The sequence below is a fragment of the Lycorma delicatula genome, chromosome 1 (genome assembly GCF_047948215.1).
Source record: "Lycorma delicatula isolate Av1 chromosome 1, ASM4794821v1, whole genome shotgun sequence".
Classification (NCBI taxonomy): Eukaryota; Metazoa; Arthropoda; class Insecta; order Hemiptera; family Fulgoridae; genus Lycorma; species Lycorma delicatula.
Window position 1 is genome coordinate 196,550,490 of NC_134455.1, and position 22,858 is coordinate 196,573,347.

General features: G+C 27.2%; 1 protein-coding gene and 1 long non-coding RNA gene across 2 annotated transcripts in view; one reads left to right on the plus strand and one right to left on the minus strand.

Annotated features, from left to right (window-relative positions):
• The window catches only part of LOC142326919 (uncharacterized), a 110,486-nt gene that overhangs the window by 74,022 nt on the left and 13,606 nt on the right, over nucleotides 1-22,858 (minus strand). Inside the window, exon 2 of the long non-coding RNA XR_012756879.1 lies at nucleotides 10,042-10,108. This is a non-coding gene — a long non-coding RNA (uncharacterized LOC142326919). The remainder of the gene's footprint in view (nucleotides 1-10,041; nucleotides 10,109-22,858) is intronic.
• On the plus strand, nucleotides 1,816-22,178 carry LOC142326909 (E3 ubiquitin-protein ligase MYLIP-like). Its single transcript, XM_075369643.1, has 7 exons — nucleotides 1,816-2,054; nucleotides 13,674-13,867; nucleotides 14,150-14,378; nucleotides 14,712-14,857; nucleotides 16,250-16,466; nucleotides 16,857-17,080; nucleotides 17,718-22,178. Exons 1-7 carry the CDS (start codon nucleotides 1,968-1,970, stop codon nucleotides 17,884-17,886), a joined length of 1,266 nt encoding a protein of 421 aa, XP_075225758.1. The 5' UTR covers nucleotides 1,816-1,967; the 3' UTR covers nucleotides 17,887-22,178.

Consider the following 22,858-nt stretch of genomic DNA (forward strand, 5'->3'; position numbering starts at 1 on the left):
TACCTTTCAAAAATTATAGAATTAAAGTTATTTTTTTTTATTAATAAAAATGTAAGCACATCAAATTCACGTTTCATTAACTTCATTTAATACACGAGCAGAAATGTAATTTTCATTATAAAATTATAAATTAAATTAACAATTATAAAAAGTTTATTATTCATTATAAATCCACCATTTAAACATTTTACGCTGTTGGAAAACTAATTTTTTTTTCGTCATTAGGGTAGATTCTAAGGGTTGCAACGTTGTAACACATCAAAAATTATGTTTCAGAATGTGGAACGATGTTTATTCTACAAATTTAAATGATTTGAGCTACAAAACACTTACATCTATAATTTTAACAATTGTTTTCATAAGGTGTGGTTATTAAGGATTGAAACGTTGCAATAAATCATAAATTATATTATAAACAGTACAGGGACTTTAATTCATTATAAATGCACCATTAAAACATTTCAAACTGCTGAAAACTAATTTTTTTTAAATTTCATAAGGGGTGGTTCTAAGAGTTGAAAGGTAGTAAAACATCATAAATTATATTCCACAACATAAAATAATATTTATTTTACATATCTAAACATGATTTCAATCTATGAAACGTTTAAATCTATGGTTTTTGAATTTTTTTAACAAGGGGTATTTTTCACTCCTAAAAAACAAAAAGAATACAATACATCAGGAACATACAACTTTTGAAGCAGAGGAGGGTTAGAGAATGCATTACTTAAGAGAATGCATTTTTAAAAATAAAACTTAGGTACTATTAAGACACGGATAATCTTTTCCGACATGTTGATTATTTTGTAATACTTTCCCTACCTCGTAAAAGTATGGCTAGTTATTTGCAATATATTAAAATATTATTTGATCAGAAACATAACGTAAGTGAAAATTGTGGGAAGGAAGGAAGAAAGAAAGAATACTAAAAAATATTTGCGTGATCCTTTGGTGGTCTATTCGCACAAAAAAACAACAAATTTTTCCTATTTCTAAACTTTAAATAATTCTAAATATTTATTTCAGTGTTTTAACACAGGTGGAGCTAACGAGAGAAAAAATTGAATAGTGTTACAGTTAAAAATAAAAACTCAGTAACTGTCTACTTTTAAATCGTCTACACAGCGCAGCCGCGAATTCTATGCAATAGTAAAAAAACAAACCGCAATACATGTATTTGCGTGCGTACGTTGGCAGTTTTGTGTGTGGAAGGCATGTAAGAGTTGAATCAGCTGGGTATCACGTGAACACTTAGTGAACTGTACCAGGGAAAAGAATGGTGGGGAACTAGAGAAAATGCTTCAAGTTATATGTTTTATAAGTACTATATCAAAATAAAGAAACAAAATAAAATAACGACGGCCTTGACATATATATTTCGTTAATATTTACATTGATCGAAGTTTAAAACGTTATGCCTTAGTAAAAATACGTTAACGATTGTTAATGCTATGCAAATTAGGATGTACTACTAAGAAAAGGCTGCATGACACAGCCCGACCTCATAAGATAGTTACGTGAAATTCAGCACGTATTAAATCAGGTCAAATAATAACTACCTCAATAATTTTCAGCCTTATAGTTCAAGAATAATAGATACTTATACGTAAGGCTAATCAATCAATAAACAATGAATATAAATATAAGTGAAAATATATATATTTTTTAAAAATTTGTTATAAAAACATTCCAATTAATTCCCGCGAAGGTAAAAACATGAAGTTTTAGAGATGCCGCCACTGTGCAGGTTGAGGAACTACTTTTTATACTGCGCACCGTTTCTACGCATGCGCACAATATTCATTGTGGCTAGGAACGGAACAGAATACGTTTATTATAGCAAGGACTGCAATGGAAGTAGGATCGTTACAAAAGCGATTAATAAAACCTGGTAACTTTTCGTGCAGAAAACGATATACCATAACGTATTTAATATTTCAGTATTTCAATTACATTTAGGCAAAATGTGGTGTTTAGTGAGTCAGCCGAATTCTGTGATAATCGAAGTAGAGGTGGGAGCTAAAGCTAAAGGCCAAGAGTGTTTAGAAAAGGTAAGACATTACAATCTGTGATAATTATTTTATTAAAATTATCTTTCTTCCATCGTATTGGTTATAATATCTGTGTCTTTTAACAAATCTGTTTAATAAGTGTTTGAATTATCTTCCTATGGAATTGATTTAAATCGTTGCTGCAAGATACGGCCTTTGTTACGTTACTTTTGTGTCTTGACATTCCAGACAGTTGACTTTCAGAAAAGTAAAATTAAGAATTTTATTCTAAGCACTAAGAATAATCAATCAATTTGTGCCGTTAAAAATCTGATTCCACTGTATATCATTAAATGTAAAAATTTAATCTATAAACATTTTTAAAATGCTTACAATGTTAAGGAAGTTTTACTTTTTCAGCTTTTTTAATTTATTCAACAGCCATTACATTTTTAATTAATATCATGTAGTTCCCACAGAAATATGTTAATTAATGTATTACTGATGAAGAACTAAAATAAGAGTAAATAAGATCTATCATTTACATTGTATGAAAAAGTGTCATTAGCAAATAATTGTATAACCATTTAGCAATAACAATTAGGCATTGATGATATGTTACTTTTTAAAAAATTGTCAAGGAAAAATATAAAAAACATTCATTTTTAAATAATATCAGTGGTATTATAATAAATGATAATTTTACCAGAACTCAAAGATTGACATCCCTATAAGTAATCTTACCTTATGGTACTGTTTTTAGGGCTTGAAAAACTAATACATTGTGGTATTTGTAATCTGTGTTTGGTAGTCTAAGCATTTATTTGAAGTCCATTCACATTTAGTACATGAAATAGTTAATTGGTTATTTGAAGAAAAAAATTTTTTCTAATTAGTTGTCTCCTAGACATTTATTGTAATTAAAAGTTAACGATTTTGTTTAAAACAAGGAACTCGGTACTTGTATTGATTTTAAAAACAAAGGAAAAATGTTTTTCACTAAATGTTTGGCATTCTATATTTTTTTAAAGTTTCTAATGCAGATTTGTAACAATAATTATGCTAAACATAACACATTTAGTGATGAGAAAACTGGACAACAAAAAATATCAAGAAAAAAGAGTAGCTTCAAACTGATTTTTTTTGTCCATTGAGTTGTCAGCATCTTTGTAACAAAATAAAATTATTATCTGCTTTTAAGTTGTCAGGCCAATTGCTTTGCCTAATCTCATCAATGCTACAATGCTTAAAAAAACCTGGCAACACTGGTAAGTTCTTTTAAGAATAGAGGATTACAGAACAATCCCATAAAATTCATGTTTGATGTAGTTTATTGCATCTTAAATTACAGTAAGCATAAATTAATTCTGTTTTATATTTATTTTTTTTATTCATTTAATTAACTTCATATAGTTGGCTCAGGCTACTTGATCCAATATTAAAATTCAATATCTGCTTCTAAAATTTTCTGCAGCCTAACAAGTCATGACATTGAATAAAATCCGTGAATGTCATGAATATTTAATCATAATCCATTTTCTTCTAAAATTATAATCAATCTGCTAAAGCATTAAAGGGATTTCTTTTATATAATTCTAGTCAATTGTGAAGGTAAGTCAAATGAAACAATTGATAATAAAAGGATGTGATTAAAATAAAAAATTAAGTATGACTACTAACTTTTGAAATACATTGCATTATGCTTCCTGAAGATTCTTTCAGAGCGTTTACATGCAGACTTCATTGATACTGTTGTGTTGTTTAACTACATAGCAATGAACACCACTAATAGCCCCCAAAGATCTGAGAGCATAATTCATATTATTTACAATTAGCAGTTTGTAAATAAATATGATGGGAGTGAAATCTCCTAAAATTAGTACGCTTACATTGGAAGTTGACAGGAAAAATTTAAATGTAACACATTTATAAATTTATCCATTTTAAGTCTTCTCCTTTAAACAAAGGGTATTCACATATAATAAATCATTATACTGAACATGATTATTTTATTTCATTTTCAATTTGGTTTTGTATTATGTTAAACACTGTAATTTTATAAATAATTAAAATATTTTATTTTATACATTTTTTAAAATTGTGATTCTGCAAATATCAGTCAATGCAACAATACATACACTGTACTACACGAATATTAAAAAAGTACATAATATATGATATTCAGCAGTACTTGTCAAACAATAAAAGCAGGTATAGGGTAAACTATTTATACATTCTGCTGCACCCCAGAGAATGAAAGCCGTTACAATATACCATGTTTCATGTAATTGATACTAATTGTTTTTTTTATTTTTTCACTGATAAATCATGGTAAATAATTATATATAAACAAAGCTATTGTCAAAATCACTATTTTTCTTATATACAAACATAAGAATTAAAATAGAATTAGCTATCTTTCTGTCTGAATGAAATACTTTTTTTTGTAATTTTTTAAATAAAATAAATTTTTATGCATTATACAAATAAAAAACCAAACAATAATAAAAGTTTTAATCACACCTCGATTACTAACATGCACAAATTTACCTTGCACCCAGTTTTTATAGCATTTAATTTAACTAATAAGTTATGCTACATATACTTTAATGTATTAATTTTTCTTTATGTTCCTATCTGTAATGTAAATTCTTTTTGTGTAATTAAATAACATTAACATCAATAATGAAGCAAATTTAGAGAACAATTGTATATTTAACGTTTTGAATTATTTAATGTACAAAAAGAACACTGATCTAACAAACAATTCTTAATAGAACTGTTTATGATTTTGGATAACAAAACCGATTATTGTAAGCATAAAGTACACTTGAATTTAATAAAAAGTGGTAGGGTATGCGTATGAAATTATTACTGCAATATATCAACCAACATTTAAGTATAATTATTATCTAATAGTTTAATATGTGACCAAAATAAATAAATATTGTTATTAATAACACCAGTTAATTAAATTTAACTAGAGACTAGTTAATTATATGTAATGCTTAAGTTTAATATAAGTAAGAGCTTAATATTATTCTCATTTAAGGATTTGAGCTTGCAAATTTAAAACTACACTAAACTATAAGTTTATGAACATAACATTCAAGATACAATCATTGCACTGATATGGAGTTTTTTTTTAACATTCATCATTTGCATAACAATAATTTCTTTGAACTCATTTTCCTCATTAAAAAGATGTATAAAACCATTTGTGAGGTCAAAATAGTTTTAAAGATAATTTAATAAAGGCAGAGGGGGTCATTTAACAGCTCAACTCATTTGTAAATTGTACAGTTTATTCATTATCTCACCAAAAGCACTAGTTGTAAGGTTCAATGGTTTATATGATAGTGACCAAAATATTAATTACAATGATAGACAAAAAGAAATTTTTCTTTCTCCAAGTGTGATATCATTTCTTGAATTGCTTTTTTGTATACATTAAAGATCTGTAAATAAAATTTTTCTGTCACCGTTAGTTTTAAGTAAATTATGCTTCAAAAAGAATTAGGGAAAATATATATAAATCTGTAAAATTTATAATTTTGCATGACCATACCAGTGTTAGAATGATTTTACTGATGCTTTTCTTTTATAAATAGCCTCAGGCACATCCTGAATTAATGTCCAACAGTAATCGGCTAGCATGTTAGTATTCCATTTTCCTTTATAGCGGCTTTCCATCACCAAAATGTCTTGGTGGAAATGTTCACTGTATTTGTCACTTATATCTCCGAGGTTGTCCAGGGAAAAATCCAAATGTGAGTAGAGAAAATGTATTTTCAAAAACATATTACATCCCATAGCTCTGTATGAAGTAAGAAACTGATTAATAATATCGTGGTAATTGTCGGATGTTTGTTTGCTGAGAAAGTTTTTGCGAACGTCTTTAAATAAAGTCCAAGCTGCACTTTCTACATTATTTAATATTGAATTAAATACATTCACAAGTGGCTCAAGAACTGGAATAATTTCACTGTGAGGTACAGGCCTGTCTGCAGATTGCAATGAAGGATATTTTACAGTGTGTTTAGATTTTTTAGAAATTCCAGACACTTGTTAAACAAAAGTAACAATCGGTTATATGATCCTTTGGTTCATGCCAAACCATAAGTACATATGACATAATATGTGACTATGATATGATTTAATTCTTTGGCTAGTATTGTTTATTTATAGTTTACAAATCATGTTAATAAAGTTAAACAATAAAAAATGAGCTAACAAAATACAATGTACGAGCTTAAAATGCTAACTATACGTTGAAAAATGCTTTAATTAAAAACATTTTTTAAATTCTTTAATTACAATTAAAATTTTTTCAAAAATTGTGGGCAAGAAAGATTCTGAGTTCATATTAGTTTATAGCATAAAAAACAGATTAAAATCATGTATCACATGTTAGGAAACAAAAATTATGTTTATCAGTGTTATTACTGTTTCACTGCATAATTTGTGTTATTCATCATCAGAAACATTTTTAAAATCGATTAGTAGAATATCTTTTAAGCAAAACCTTTTAACTAATGTAGTTGCCAGTAAGAGAACTTTAACCTTAAATAGACTGTACATGAAATAAATATCTGTAGTAACAAATTCTTACTAAAAATTAATAAAGAAGATGACATGTTTTAGAAATTAGTGTATTGTAATAGTGAAATATTTACTAATTAAATATTTACTATGTATTTACTAATTAGTAAATTAGTAGTAGTGAAATTGCCACGTAAAAATTAAAAAACAATGTTATTACATCATTATTTAGTTAAGTTTTATAATTTTATTGAATGTAAATTCAAATTGTTTTGTTGTATAATGTCCATAAAGCAGGTAATTTCAATGAACTCTAGATAAAAATGTAAAAACTCTTAACAAAGATATATCCTTACACTAATAAAAATGTATACATTATTACAATAAATTTCTAAACATTATATGTCAGTAAAATAAAAATTAAAGTAAGAAATTCAAACAAAATCCAAAATTATAAAAATGGGAATGAAAAAGTCAACAGAAAACCTTTAGTTGAAACGATTCACATTGTACAACATAAACTGGAAGAGGTTTCCTTTTGCTTAAATGTAGCCTGTAAATAAGTGATGATTTATATAACATATTTAGAAACAACAGGTGCTTAGAAAGACTTACTAAATTCTAACTAATTTCTTAGAAACTAAACTTTGTAGCTCATAAATAAAATAAAGAATGTCAAGATCTAATAAAATCAGTACAGTTCCTCAGCTGTTTTATTTTATTACTTATAAAATAAAGAAGTTAAGTCAAATAATGCATTAATCAATCAGTCTGATTACACTGGAGAACAAAAAATCATTTTTTTTTGTCTGGAAGAAAAATATGTGGTTCTGATAGTATTCTTTCTGCTAAATTCAAATATGATACCAGTTTTATCCCATCACACAAGATTTCCGAGGCAAGCATTTTTACTCTCAAACATTTTAATAATTTCCACATCCTTAAATATACAATATTCAAACATTTCACTCGCCTGTAAAGTAAGAAATGACATTTTCTGCTGTATTTTGCTTGTGGAGCATCCCTCTTGATGGTTGAACAATAATTGGCCAGCATATTAGGATTCCATTTGCCGTGATACCTCTTTTCCATAGCTGAAATCTTCTGATGAATGTGTTGCATGCTCATCGCTCACTGCAACAAGATTTTGCGGGAAGAAATCTATGTGAGAGTGCAAGATGTGTACTTTTAAGGACATATTACAACCCAAATTTTTTTTATAAGGTGTTATAAGATCGTTGACAATATCACTTTAATCTTCCGCCTTTAGAGTTTTCAAAAAATTCTGAGTAACATTTTTGAATGCTTGCCATGCTGCTTTCTCCAGTGGATTCAATAGTTCATCAAACTTTTCATCAAGCATTAGTGATCGTATTTTTGGACTCACAAATAGTCCTTTAATTTTTGCATCACTAATTTTAGGAAACTTCTGTTTTAAGTACATGAAATCAGAAGTATTGTCCATGGCCTTGACGAAATTCTTCATTAATCCTAGTTTGATATGTAATGGAGGTAGATACACATTTTTAGGATTACACAATGGGTCATGTTTCACATTTTTCTTTTTTCAGGAATGACTGATTCGCATTTAGGTCATTCTTTTCTAACGAAATTGTTTGTCCCTATCCCATTTGCACAAAAAACTACAGTGCTTTCTGTAACCAAGATTAAGTGCAATTACCTTCAAATTGCCACAAATGTTCCATTCATACACTCCATATTGAAGCTTTTCCAATATAAATTCTAAGTTTTCATATGTTTCTTTCATACTAGCAGAATGAACCACAGGTACTGATGGGAATTTATTGCCATTATGTGTTGAAGCACAGCTTTTATACTAACTTTATAGGAATCAATGAACAAGCACCATTATGTTGGGTTATATTCATTACAAAATGTCTCTATAAGAGAAGAAATGTCATTACAAAACACTAAGCCATTTTCTTCAAAAAGAAGGAAAAAAAGGGTCTTTAAATTCAGAATGACAATCACAGTAAGTACATTTCTTTGTATTCTTTTGAGGAAGATCATCTTTTTTGCTGGGAAGCGGCAGGACAAACTGTTTTTTGGATAACTTTAAATTTTGTATGAGATCATTAAGATTTCTTGAGTCAGTAAATAAGGCTCAGATGAACTGCTTTGTTCAAAAATTGAATCATCAGAATCTATTTCTTTTTTTCTCCCCATCAGACTGAGTTTTCTTCATATAATGTCACATGTTCTGGAGGCTTTGGTATGGGCAATTCTTCACAGTGTGGAACTGGTCTCATTGCAGATTGCAAGTTAGGGTACACCACTGTATCTTTTGATTTTGATCTAATGCCTTTAATGTTTGTTAAGAAAAGACAACGTCAGAAGAGTGATCTTTGGATTCCCTCCAAATCATAGGCATAGCAAACGGCTTGTGACGTGTGCCATTTTTTCATGCAGTAAGAACCCTAGAACGTGATAAACAATAGATATGTGGGGCCCAGGCCCTTGTTTGGTCCCTGACTTTACACCCAAAATAAAGTTCATAACACCTTTTTACTAATGGAGTAAGGTTTCCCCTTTGTATTTGAGAGTCACCTCACCTCATAAATAACAAAAATTGTTAGAATGATTTAAACAAACTTATGCATTTTGTAACCAACGTCTAATTTAAAAAAATAAAGTTGTAAATATGTAATACACAGTAATTCAGACACACAATGACGTGCTACACTAAATCACATTCATACATGTCTGAACCTGCACAATAGTAGCAATGACAACTCTTTGATTTAGCTCATTTATTTCCATCATATTTACAGTGCTCTAGAAGCTTTTCCTTGACAATGGACAAATGGATTAAAAAACATTTTAAAATATTTAAAAAATATTTTAATAAAAAAACTGTGGGTGATGGAGAAATTCCAAATACATATTTGAAAACTGGATAAAAAACTGCATTGAGTGCACCTATTGGTACTTGTGAGACAAATATGTTGACCAGTGTTACCAGTAACCACCAGAATCATTACATTAGTTTATGTTATAATTAAAATGTATTCAAAAAAACACTTGAAGATGTCATTATCTTCAAGTTATATGTTATTCATATTTATTACGTTCATACATATTTATTTTAACTGAAATTTTTTCACTGTTAACCCTAAAAATATGTATAAAATTTATATTGAGATGTCAATTAAAAAAAAAAGATATTTATACAGAAAAGTTTTGGTTTATTGCCGCTTTAGGGAAGTTTTGTAGTCATTAAGTAAAGGTATGTTGTATGCAAAACAGAGATCATTTTAATAAAAACTCTCCAACAAAAAATATGGCACTTAGAGCTGATGACAACACTGATTACTACTGATTTAATGTTTTACATTACTTTTCAAATGATATTTTCATAAAATTTAGACAAAGCTGGCTGCTGATGAAGCTGAACTTTTTTAAGTACACCATAATGTATATATATATATATCTTAACACCAAAAATGATCTCTAAAAAAAGAAATAACAAAATATTACAATGTACCTGCTATTAATCCTAACAGGTTCTGCATAGGTTTATTGAAGTATCTGATATACATCTCGTGCATTTCCTATAAACATAAAAAAATTTTCTTTATTAGAGTTAAAAAATATTAAATCTTATGTTTAACAAGAAATTACTTAACTCATCTCTTAGTTTAATGGTAAGTAGCATTTCATAGATTTTTTATGAATTGACTAAAGCAGTTTCTGTCATTCATCATTCATAAATAGCACAGCCTATGAAAAATCACACATTATTTAATTTTGGTGATTGACAGGAACCATTCTATTATATATCTCAGGTGTTTTATCCTTTACTTCCATAAAGTTTTAGTACATCATTCCCTGCGATGAAAAAAGTCTCAAATTAACATTCTGGCTGTAAATTTTATTTCTGTTAAATTTGATCTTGACTGCAGTTGAACAACCTTTTTCCTATTGGCCTACTAGTTTTTAATAACACATTTTTGTGATCAGTTTCATCAATCGGCTGTACTAATATATTAATAACCTATTATTGATATGTATAGTATTTTACCCATGACCTTCATCATATGCAGAACTGTATTTTGTTTACCATAGCTGTTTTTGTTTCAATTTATTCAGCAAATTAAACAAAATACTAAGTTAATCTAATGTACCTTACCCTACCCTACTGTATTATTCATTAATAATAATAACAGCTATAATACATTGCTAAAAGTGTTTATTTTCATTCATTTTTATTAAGTTAAACAATTCAGTATAAACTGAAGAATTCAATAGCATAATTTACAATTGCAGTTTTATGGCTTATGAGTATAATACTATGAGAATGTATGTAATGTTTTTTATTCTTGTTATCAACTTAAATGTAATGATATACAATTTTTTGATCTGGATAGTGGTCTATTTTGCAAAAAAAATTAAGTTAATATATCACAACAGTAAACATATACTTAATTTTAATTGAACCATTATTTTCTTTCTATGACCAATTTTTTTGCAACTTGTCCATGAGCAGAGCAGTGTGATTTATTTGTATATACATTTCTTTTAAGAAGACATAGTTTTTTCTCTATTTTTAAATCAAAGTGAAAAGGTCATGTCTCCTTTCAAGCAGTGCGAGCAAAAGTGTTAATACAAAAATTGAGGTATAAATCATTAGAGTTTTGGTCTTTAAACTATTTTAAATTAAGTAATCTTAAATGTTTTATTTTATTTTTCATCCAGATGCTATTTAATGAAACAGACATGCTTCCTTTCCTTCTTGGTATGTTTCCAGTGAATAGGGAAACAAAACTTTTCCCTAATAAAAAATTTTAAATATTTATTATATATTTGTGCCAGAAAGCCATAAAATTCAAAATAATTTCTGTAACAACCTTGGGCAGACCTACAAAGGGAAAGTTTTGAAGTTGAACAGAAATAATTTACACTGTTCATGTAAGATATTTAAACAAATAAAATGATCTTTGCTGGAAAAAATTTTTTTTAACTATTTATATTGAATTATTATTTACTATGTCAGTTACTCTCAAACATTTCACTACTAGCTTTGAGAAAATTGTACTGTAACATTAAAAATGTTTATTCAAAAATTTTAAGTTATCATTACTGATATTTTTTGTGAAATATATCTAAAAATAAAGGGCTCCATTAAACAATTTTACAGCTAAATTAAGCTTAGTGATATTGTATGTAACAGCAAGCAATAATAAAAAGTACCACAGCATTGAAATCTAGTCAACAGCAGATCTTGTAATGAACAAAATCAATAAAACACTTAGCAAAATATAGTGTATATCTCTTAACTAGTTTAGTTCCATCTTCTAAAAAACAAACATTTCTTAGAACTGTAGCTGCTGAACTGAATTAAACTATATAATTAATAATCAATGTATTAAAATTAAAGGGTGTTTCATCAACATAATTTTAAAAGAATAACTGTTTTAATTATAAAGTATCCGGTTATAGTGTAAATTACAATAAGCTTTTCTTCTTTTTTCTGTGAATATAACAAGAAATGCTGCCTGGGCAGGAAACCTGTTTCTGACAAAAACGTTTACAAGGTTATCTGAAATAATACATAGTGCACGTTGTTACTTCATGCTTAACTGTAGGAATGAATATATATGAATAATATATATACTGTTATTTGTTTCATTTATATATATTCTATTTACTGTTATAATTTTTTTTCATTTGAAATTATAGTTTAAAGAAATTTCAATTAAAAATATAAAACTGAATATTTAAAAAATAATCTTCTTGAATAATCTAATATAATAATAAAATTAAAAATGTTCTAATATTAGAAATTTTTAATGGTGGTTATTTATTCCAATAAAATAAAATCAACAGAGAGGGAAAATTGGATTACATTCTAAATTAATAAATTTAAACCGCATTAGAATGTATACGCATTATTGATATATACATCTCCAAAAGATGTATTACCAGAAAAAGATTGTATCTCCAAAAGATTGTATTACCAGTAGCATCATTTATTATATAAAATATCAAGGCCGCCAGTATATTAAAATCTAAAACTTAAAAATTATTTAAAAACATTAAAAAAATTTAACTGTAGCATTAAAGTACTGCCAAACATTAAATTATTGAGGAAAATATTTCATTTATTAAGTTTATATATTTACTTATTCCCTACAATTTTATGACAAGCAATTTTTGTTTCTGGTGGAAGGGTGAATACTTTCTACTACGCTGAAAAAAAAATTTACAAAACTATGAAATGTTTGCTATCCATTTAATAAAATTTAGTTACACTAAATTAAATTTTTGACAGCTTCATTTCAAAATAAATTACAAAATAATTAATATACTGATAAATAATAATTTGTCATTTATCATTTTATACATTTTAATCCTTTCAATATATTAATAAAACGTAGCAGTTTTAAGAAAAATTTATCAGTGTGTTCAACATATAACCTGTAAAATTTAATTATATTTTTATTCTCTTGATAACAAATTATACTTTTTTAACTCATCATGAAGTGTTTACACGCATGCTACTTTACTTTAATATTTTCATATTTGCGTACATTATTGTAGAAAACTTTATTAATATACCACTAATACGTAGCAAGAACGAAAGACAATTTTATTTTTATGGAATGAAAGTAGCAGTTAATAACTAAAACATAATGATGCCTTCAATTTTATAAATTATGTTAACATCAAGCTGGATTCAAAGCTTAAAGACATTTAACATTAACAATCGCTGGTCTGAAAATCCTTTAGGATCAATTACTGAGAAAGAAGATGAACTTTTCTTTGACCAAATGGCTGTTAAGTTGATAATATTTTCAAATAATTGAATTAAAAAGAGATATAACATAAACTCTAAAAAAAATGATGATGATGATTATGAAGATAACATCATTGAAATTAATATGTACTGCTTAATAACTTTTCAGCAAACAATAATTTTATTTTTAGTAGGCAGCAATATTAAGAATAGTCTTAATTTAAACAAAGAATAATAATAAATTTAATCCCCCCCCAGTAATTAGATAGTTTTTCGCTGCAATTTAATATCAAAATTTACTTTTGATGTTTTGATTTTTGTATACTAGGTAATAATGAATTTTCAAATTATTATACTAATTTTTTTCTTTTATTAAATAGGTGTGCAGCTGTCTTGGAATCAATAATGAATCAGATTATTTTGGTTTAAAGTATCAGAGTGTAAAAGGGCAGGATTGTTGGTTAAACCTAAGAAATCCAATAGAAAGACAGGTTGGTGGTGTGGCTCCTTATAGATTTGGACTTAGAGTTAAATTTTGGGTTCCTCCACATCTGATTCTTCAAGATACTACAAGGTCAGAATAAGTATAATTGTATTTTATTCTAACTACAATTAAACAGTTTATTTTGATAAATTTTTATTAAAATTTATTGTTTAAATATAAATATATGTTTATAAATTTATATAACTTGTGTTAATGTAATAAATTTAGATTAAGTTTTCAAAAACATTTACTTATATTGTAGACGCAGGAAAATGCTTCATGCAAATTTTGATTAATTTATAATATTTTTATTCAAAACTTAATTTAACTATATTTACCAAGCATAACTAACTACTACTATTTTCTTTACAGGCATCAGTTTTATCTACATGTTAGACTGGACATAATGGAAGGAAAATTAAAAATAGAAAATCCAGAAATATCCTTAAAATTAGTTGCACTAATGGCTCAAGCTGAAACTGGAGATTTTGAACCAGTCTGCCCACCATTGTCATTTTACACTCAGTGGTGTCAGTATTTAATTGACAGTATTAATGATGAAATGTTGGAGAAGGTGGCAACGCTACATAATGCAATGAAGGTAAATAATTTTCTTTATTTCTAACATCCTAGATCTATACATTTCCATGACAAACCCCCTATTTCTCTGCACCCTTTCTTTTATTACTTTAGTGTCATTCCTAGTTAGGTCCTATCTTATTTTATCACTTTATGCCTTGCTCTGATAAGGTCAACTAGTTTTTAGTTATGACAAGGCATTTTTGTTAATTCTGTTTTTCTGATATCCTGAGTCCAGATTTATAACATCACAAATGTACAGTGTACGATGTTATGCCACACAGTATAATAGTATTTGCAAAGGTCATTTAAATGTTATTGCTTTTTAACAGTGAAAACATCATTTTTGTTTTAGGGTATGAAGCCCTCAGCTGCTGAATATTGGATAGTAAAGGAGGTTTCAACATTAGAAAGTTTTGGTGAAGAAATATTTATTAGTAAAGGAACAACAATGGGCATTGGACCTCATGGAATAACATTGTATGAACCACAAAATCAAAGGTAGTTATATATTTATTTGACATGTAAATTGTATAAATGAATATAATGCACAGATAGATTATTTGTCATTCTTATTTATTTGTTAACCTTTTACATATTAAATTATTTACGTATTCAGTCATTTCTAGCCTGTGTAATATTAGCGAACTGCAAACCATAAGTGAATAACTACTCCACCTTACAAATGATTTGTTAGTTTTAAAAGTTCGTTTTATAAATTTACATACTGATAGTACATGCCTTTTTATTTATTACTAGATAGAAATTTACAAAACTTATGTCTTTAAAGCTCAAAACATAATTGTCTCTATATAAAAAACAATTACTACACAGTTATAGGACTTTGCTATCACATAGCTAAAGCTGCATCCCGGTAAGTTGTACGACTACGGGTTGTTTCTGATGTACGGCTTACACACTCAACTTAGTTTAAAATATTTATAATTTTATTTAAATATAATATTTTTTTTTTAATTCAATGATTCTAACTAGTGTACAAGCATACTGTATTTTAATTTGCATGGGTATATGACAGTACTAGCAGCAATGGTCGGCACTAACTAAACTAATGTAATTTCACAACTTGCACAGAACAAATTTCACTTGTTCAGTCAGCAGACTGATGTAGCTGTGAGGCTTAATGCACCGGGTACTAAGTCAATCACAGGTGATGAGTTTGAGACTCAGTCAGACCAAGTTAAATATAAACCCAAAATTTAAATTATACAAAATAAGTAAATTTATTTAAAACAAGATTTTTCTTTATTCTGATCAAATTAAGTATTTTACATACAGTCTACATAACCATTGCAGACTAAATAAGCATAAAAAGAAATATGGCAAAGGGTTTCATTACACCTTACTGGTATTTAATATGGCGAATGACCATTAAATTCCAGTAGTATGGTGCCACTTAAAAGAAGGAAAAATATTTTAATAAATATTGAAAAAATTAATAAATTGAAATTAATACATCCTTAAGTAATTTTTTATTTTGTATGGAATCATTCATTTTAATTTTGAGTTCTTTTCTTTACTGTTTACATGTATTTATAAAAATAAATACATTTAAAAACTTTGTATATATTTTACTTCTTTTTTTTTTTGTATTTTGCAGGTAAATATGAATGTAATCGTTTTAAAAATAAGTTCTATTTTCTGATAATATTTATCATATTCATTGGGGTTTAGGATTATCAAAATAGGTTTAGAAATGATTGTGAATTGACATCAATGAATACCATAAAGAAAAGAGTAAATCTTGGAGTATAGGATCTGGAAAACATTTTTTATAATTATTAACAGATGATTCTGATGATTTATAGTTAACAGATGATTCTGATATCATGTTAATAATAAATTTATATTGCACGATCAATTATTTTGTTACAGCATTCCATATACAGCAATTCGTAGTGCTGCATCTCATAGAAGAGTGTTTCAGTTATGTTATACCAATACTGATAATGAAGATGCAGTGCTTGAGGTAAAATTTGATAGTTCACTTGCAGCAACTGCTGTGTACCGAGCATTAACTGAAAAGCATGCATTTTATTCTTGTGAGACTGTTCGTGGTGCTGTTACAGCTCAATTTATTAGAGATCTTAAGGTATGTATAGTAATTGTTATTTCATTTATTAGTTATGATAAATTATCTGTTAATTTGTTCTGAATAAATAAGATTTTTAAGTACTGAAATTGAAGCAAATTTTTGCTTGTGAAGTGTAACCTAGTTAGTTTGTATTTTATTTATATAGAATTTTCTTTTATAGACATCAGATAGTAAAGTATCCATATATTTTAATAGAACATGGATAAACAAAGTTTAAACAGTTAAAGTTTTAAATTTAGTTTAAGTTTTTATACATATGTTTTAATGAATTAAAATGTAACATGATATACCCTTTCATTAAATTTAAAGGATTTTATCAATGTGACGTTTGATTTTTATTATTAAATGGTACAAATGCATAACTTGTTTTATTTTAATTTTTTACAGGGAACAATCGTATCTATATTCAATGAATCTACACCATTAGGCAAAAAGTATGTGTTTGATATTAGAAGGACATGTCGTGAAGTTCATGATAATGCTAGGAGAGCTCTTTATCAAGCACCTAATGAAACAACATCCGGTGTAACAACTGCTACACAACATAAATGTCACGATGAATCTAATGCCGGAGAAAAATTGGCTAGATTAATGGATGCCCTTACTTGCAGGTATATATTGTAGTAATTTCCTTTCAATTTCTTTTAAAATCGATATATAGTAATAAATAAAAAGTCATGTGTTAAGACAATTGAAAACCGTTAAGGCAGGAATGTAAATAAATGAATATAAAAATTTTGTGATAATGTCCTTGAAATTTTGTGCTTTATTGTTTGTTTTTAATGTTATATCATTAATGATTATTTCTTTTTTTTTTTTATTAATATGAAAACTTTTTCATTTCTTGAATTACTTTTAACAATAAAACTGAAACATTGAGATGTGGCATGTGAATGGATAAGTGACATAATTGATAAATAATAAAATAACAAATGGTTACTGCTCTAAACTGTATAACAAGAACACAATTGATGTTCTGAAGATGTAATGTTCTTATTTCTGTTAAGTGGTTTTGGTCATTAATCATAATGCTCATTAAAGAAAATTGTACTTACAAATTTTTAACAACTTAAAATCACTGTCTAATCAAGGGTTGATTATTATTAATGTAACATGCCCTTGTAACATCTTTTTCATTGGATATTACTCTCGCAGTCATGTCAAATGGTATGTATTTTAATTACTATAATATTAATATCTATTTTAAACTATTGTCTAACTACATTTTTCTTTCTTTTTTTCTTCTAGGATTTGTATGGATGCAGCTATAGATACTGTGTTCTTCCCTTGTTCACATGTAATATGTTGTGGAAAATGTGCTGAGAGGTGTGAAACATGCCCACTTTGCAGATCACATATCGAGACTGCAAAAAGAGTGTACTTGCCCACTTTAGAACATGATTTTGTGTTGTCTTAAATGTAACATGGGGATTTTATTATGTGTCTTTCTTGTTGAAGCCTCTACAGGACCAAAAAGTAACCATTCAGCTTTTTTAACTGAATATGTTATTTGGTCTTAAATTGAGTTATGAAAACTCAGTACTCACATTGATTGTTGTAAATTGCTGGCTATGGAGGAGATGTATTTGTGACGCTCGGCAATGTGTAGATGTTTGAGCTTCTTTAATGTGAGATTGTGTGTGTAATATTTTGCATAAACGACACAAAATTCACAATTTTGTCACGAAAAAGTATTATCTTCGTGTCTGAATAACAAAAGTTTGTCGCTGTATGAAAACTTTAGTGTCGCTAAATAGTAAACACGGTTTACTAAAATAAAAGTAAAACTATTCATAGCGATATTTCAAAGTCATAAAACAAATGAGTAAATTTTAAACATACAATGCATAATTAAAAATCACCTTAGATAATACATTATAAGAAGATAGTTAACTGTTACTACCCAATCTACAAGTATATTTTACTGAAATTTGTGACGTATTAGTTTAAACAAAAGATTACAATACATCTGATCTTTCCTATCATACCATAATGTAAATATTATGATTACTAAAATAATTACAATAATATTTAACTTATGTTGTGACTAAAAAAACTTATGATAAAATTTTTCCACATTTACTAAGCACTTAAGCTTCTCTTTACTTTTCAGCAGAAATATCATTAAAAACTTCTTTATGCATCAAAGGGATTAATGGATTACGTGAGTTAATTTTCCTAGTCATTCTTAAAAAAAAATGAATTTGAGATGCTACATCATATTACATTAAAAGACAATTTGTGTTTATTGAATAACATAAATTTTTTAATTACTAGTTTTTTTTTTTTAAATAATAAATAGAAGTCTACTTTTTACAATGCTGTCGAAGTGTGTTAACTTATACGTCACAAAATACCATTTTGTAATTTTATACTGTTAGTTTTTTAAGATTAATTGACAGAATTAGCTTTAAGAATCTTGACTTAGGTAATCCTGCAGGAAAATCAACTTAAATATAAGTTTTCCACTGCTCAAAAGATCAGTAAAATTTAAGTTTCTGTGGACTTTTTTTATTCATAAAAACAGCCTTGTCTGCTAAATATTTTAAATATTAAAAAATTAATTTCCATTTTGCTGTAGAAGTTCCTTAATTGTGTGTAATTGAAACTTTTTAACAAAAAAATTAGTACTATTTGTTATATCAATATGATGAAATCATTTGTATTTCTAAATTGCATGCAAGAATACACAGTTTTTATGATACTTTTTACTATTGTGTTTGGGTTTTATGCTACATTGTAATTTTAAAACAATTTTTCTTCAAGATTAGGAATTCAGCCTTTTTGGGAAAAACTGGCTATTTTAAGCGAGTGTAGTTTTGAATAACCCAAGACATACATATCGGTTATATATTTTTTGAAAATATTTATTAAAAATTGTTACAAATAGAAATAATGTCACAATTTTAATATTTGTAAAAATCTAATCATCAGTTTTAATTTTGTAATAAGTTATATTTTTCAGAACAAAAAATTTCTCAAAAATTAAATTATGATCTTTACATATCAATAAATAATTAAACTCTAATAACCTCTATAGCAGTTACTTTTTAAAGTAATAATGAAGTTGAAAGTATTCAATGAAAATATTTAATATAAAAAAAAATATAGAGGTTAACACAGAAGCATAAAAATTATATATCTTAATACTGCAATATTTATTTTTTGTACAGAAAGGAATGAAGAAAGATTACAAAGTAAGGTTAGAAGTAACAAGCTATGTTGAAATAAAAAATAAAATAGAAAATTTTATGCATTCAATGCAAGTTATGAGTTAATTGTAATTATTCCTAACATTTCATCTAACTTTTTGTATGTTTTCATTTTTCTTAAATTTTCAATACAGATAGTATTTTCCGTACATTTAACAGATATCATCAAATAGATTTGTATTTCTCTCTTGCGCGCACATGTACATGTGGGGATGAAAATGTAATACACATTCACTTGTAACTTGCATATGAAAAGAGATAGTCAAATGAACAAATATGGCATAAGAAAAAATTGTATTGTTCCAAAAACACTTATTTCTTTTCATAGTCACAATTTCTACTAATAATAAACTAGTTCTTTGTTCCATCAATGAAGAATGCTGGCAAACTATCCGTAGTAATCCACAACTTCTCTGTGTCATCTGTGGTGAAATAAATACCCTTAATATCCCTCTTCAACTGTGGAAATATTGAAAATCGCAGTGCATATTTCTGGTATGGAGTAGGTTCAAATTTCAACTTTACTAGAGCTTCAGTGACATATGCGCACTTGTGTGCCAAGCTTTATCATGTTGCAGAGTTATCAGCTTTCTATATTTTTAAACACAACTTTTAAGGGATTTTATGAATTGCACAGAACTTACTGTCAACCTGACTTTTGAGTCACATACTCATGTTTGAAATCCCAGATCACTTGGGGAATTTTTTTGAGTTTGGAAACCAGTGCCAGTATTCCATGCTATATCCCAGTTTTTCTTCTAGGTCATAATGAACCCAAGTTATGCCTCCTGTCACAATAATATTTCAAAACATTCCTTTTTGTTTTTCTGCGAGTTTCTATGAAACTGCAAACAATTTTTTACAGTAGCCTGATTATACAGTAATGTGTCCTACTCATTCTTTCAATATGATTGGCTGTGTGTTGTTATATGTTGCAAGTCATTTTGATTCAATTCATCCGCCTAATTTGGTTTTTCTTATCAGTAACATAAGGTGGTCAACCACTCACTATAAGGTACATCCTCGATGTACCTTATAGTGAGTGGTACATCGAAAAAAGGGAGTATTCCCTTTAGCAGACTACTTTGATCAACAGCTTTTAAATGACACTGACTTTTCCCACTGTTAAAAATTATTTTGTTTTAAATGGTTCATAGCAGACATACTTGAGTTTTTGAACGTTAGAAATTGATTGAAGCTACACGATTGTAGCACATTTTGTTCTCCATTAACATTTCAGCCACACCTCTCTATATTTAAAACAATAAATAGTAAAAGAAATCTAATCTAATTTGGCTTACTGTTATCATATTTATTCATAATGAATTCGACACTGCATATGAGTACATCAATCTATTATATAAATAAAATCACACAAAACATCATACAACTCTTTCATACATAAAATAATAAAGAATAATCAATTAAAATTACTAAAATTGTATGTTTTTTAGTTCATCATGAACATGTTACTTGAGAGGTATTCATTTAACTCCCCTTCCTTATTATTACTACAATATGGAAAAATCCATCACATTACGAAAGTTTAAATTTACTTTTTCAGTAATTTCTTGATATTAATTCTATGAACTACGGTGTTGATTTTTTTATGGACAGAGAAATTATGTTTATACTTGTAATTAATCAGCTACATAGATTTTTTTAGAGAAAATCAGCCCTAAGAAACTGAAATATGAGTGTACAATCAGTATTTATTACAAAGTATTAGGAAATCTAAGTATTAAAGAAATGTTCAAGGAACATAATGTTACAAAATCCAAAAGCCATTAAAATTGAAACAATATCTACGTAGTAAAGTTTCATTAAATCATTGCAAGATTTTTTTTGAAGATTCATTAATATTTTATCTTAACAGCTATGTGCCTGGTTAATTATTACTAATTATATTTCTTGTACTGTGATAATCATTTAATTATTAGTTAATATTTTTTAAAAGTAAAATGTAATATTAAGTATTTTATAATAAAATGCAATTAAGTGTTATTCTCATTTGATGTATTGATGTTATTATTGTGTTGTATATATAATTTTATTATAAATAAGTATATTTTATACAGGAAAGTGTTAAGTTAAAACTTCAAATTATATAGAGTTGTGACTCGTATATTCTTAAATCAGTGAGATAGTAGTTTTAAATTATTAATGCGTTGTCTGTGTGGAAGATAAGACACTAAGTTAAACTACTAATGAGTGTATTAAATGCATTTTTAAAATGTTGATGTGTAATTTTTAAGAATAAACATGATCTGTGTATACTGTACATACATATATATATATATATATATATATAATGTATATGACAATACTTCATCAAAATTGTATTTTTAATGTTCATTTAGAATAGTCATTTTTTATTATCATCTGTGTACAAAAATAAAATTGTTCACTCGCCGAACATAACAAAAACATTCTTCGGTATTGTTTTAATATAAAATATTAGAACAAAATATTTTATGAAAATAAATGAGTATTTTTTATATATTGCAGTTCTTATTTTAAATAAGGTCCTTGAATGTCATATATCAGTATAGGTTGCCAAAATTTTCAGAGAAAAATTGAGATTTTTTGCGATGCAATTTAATTGTAAACTGGGACATCATTAAAAAAAATTGCAACACAGAAAAGGAGATTCTGTTCCTAACACCAGTCTATTTGTTGCACATTAATGAGAATACTATCTCAACAAAAGCATTTGAACCTGGAATGCTAAATAAAAATTAACTACTTTTAGAATATTCAGTGCAGTTTTTGTTGGGACTTCGTTGAACCCATTTAGCAATATCACTTCCTCTGTCAAAATACACCTATTCTCACAAAATTCCTCATAAAGTCATCTAAATTCACTTTTTCTTGTAACCGAAATAATTTTACTGCAGTTTCTAAACTCTTATCAATTTCATGGCACAATGAAAAGTTTTGTAACCTCATAAATAAAATTGGATGTAAAGTCAAAGTCATATTTTTTCCAAGTAACATTGCAAATTCTAATTTGAGAATATTGAGACAAAGATTTTTTAGGATGTGCTCAATTGAGTTACCAGTTTCACTGTTTTCTACAATTCAAAAACCCTTACATTGTGTTTCTTCACAATTTTTGTCTAGTTGTGTCCAACATTACCAAATAAATTCAAGTATAATAACAGACTACTTTTTTTG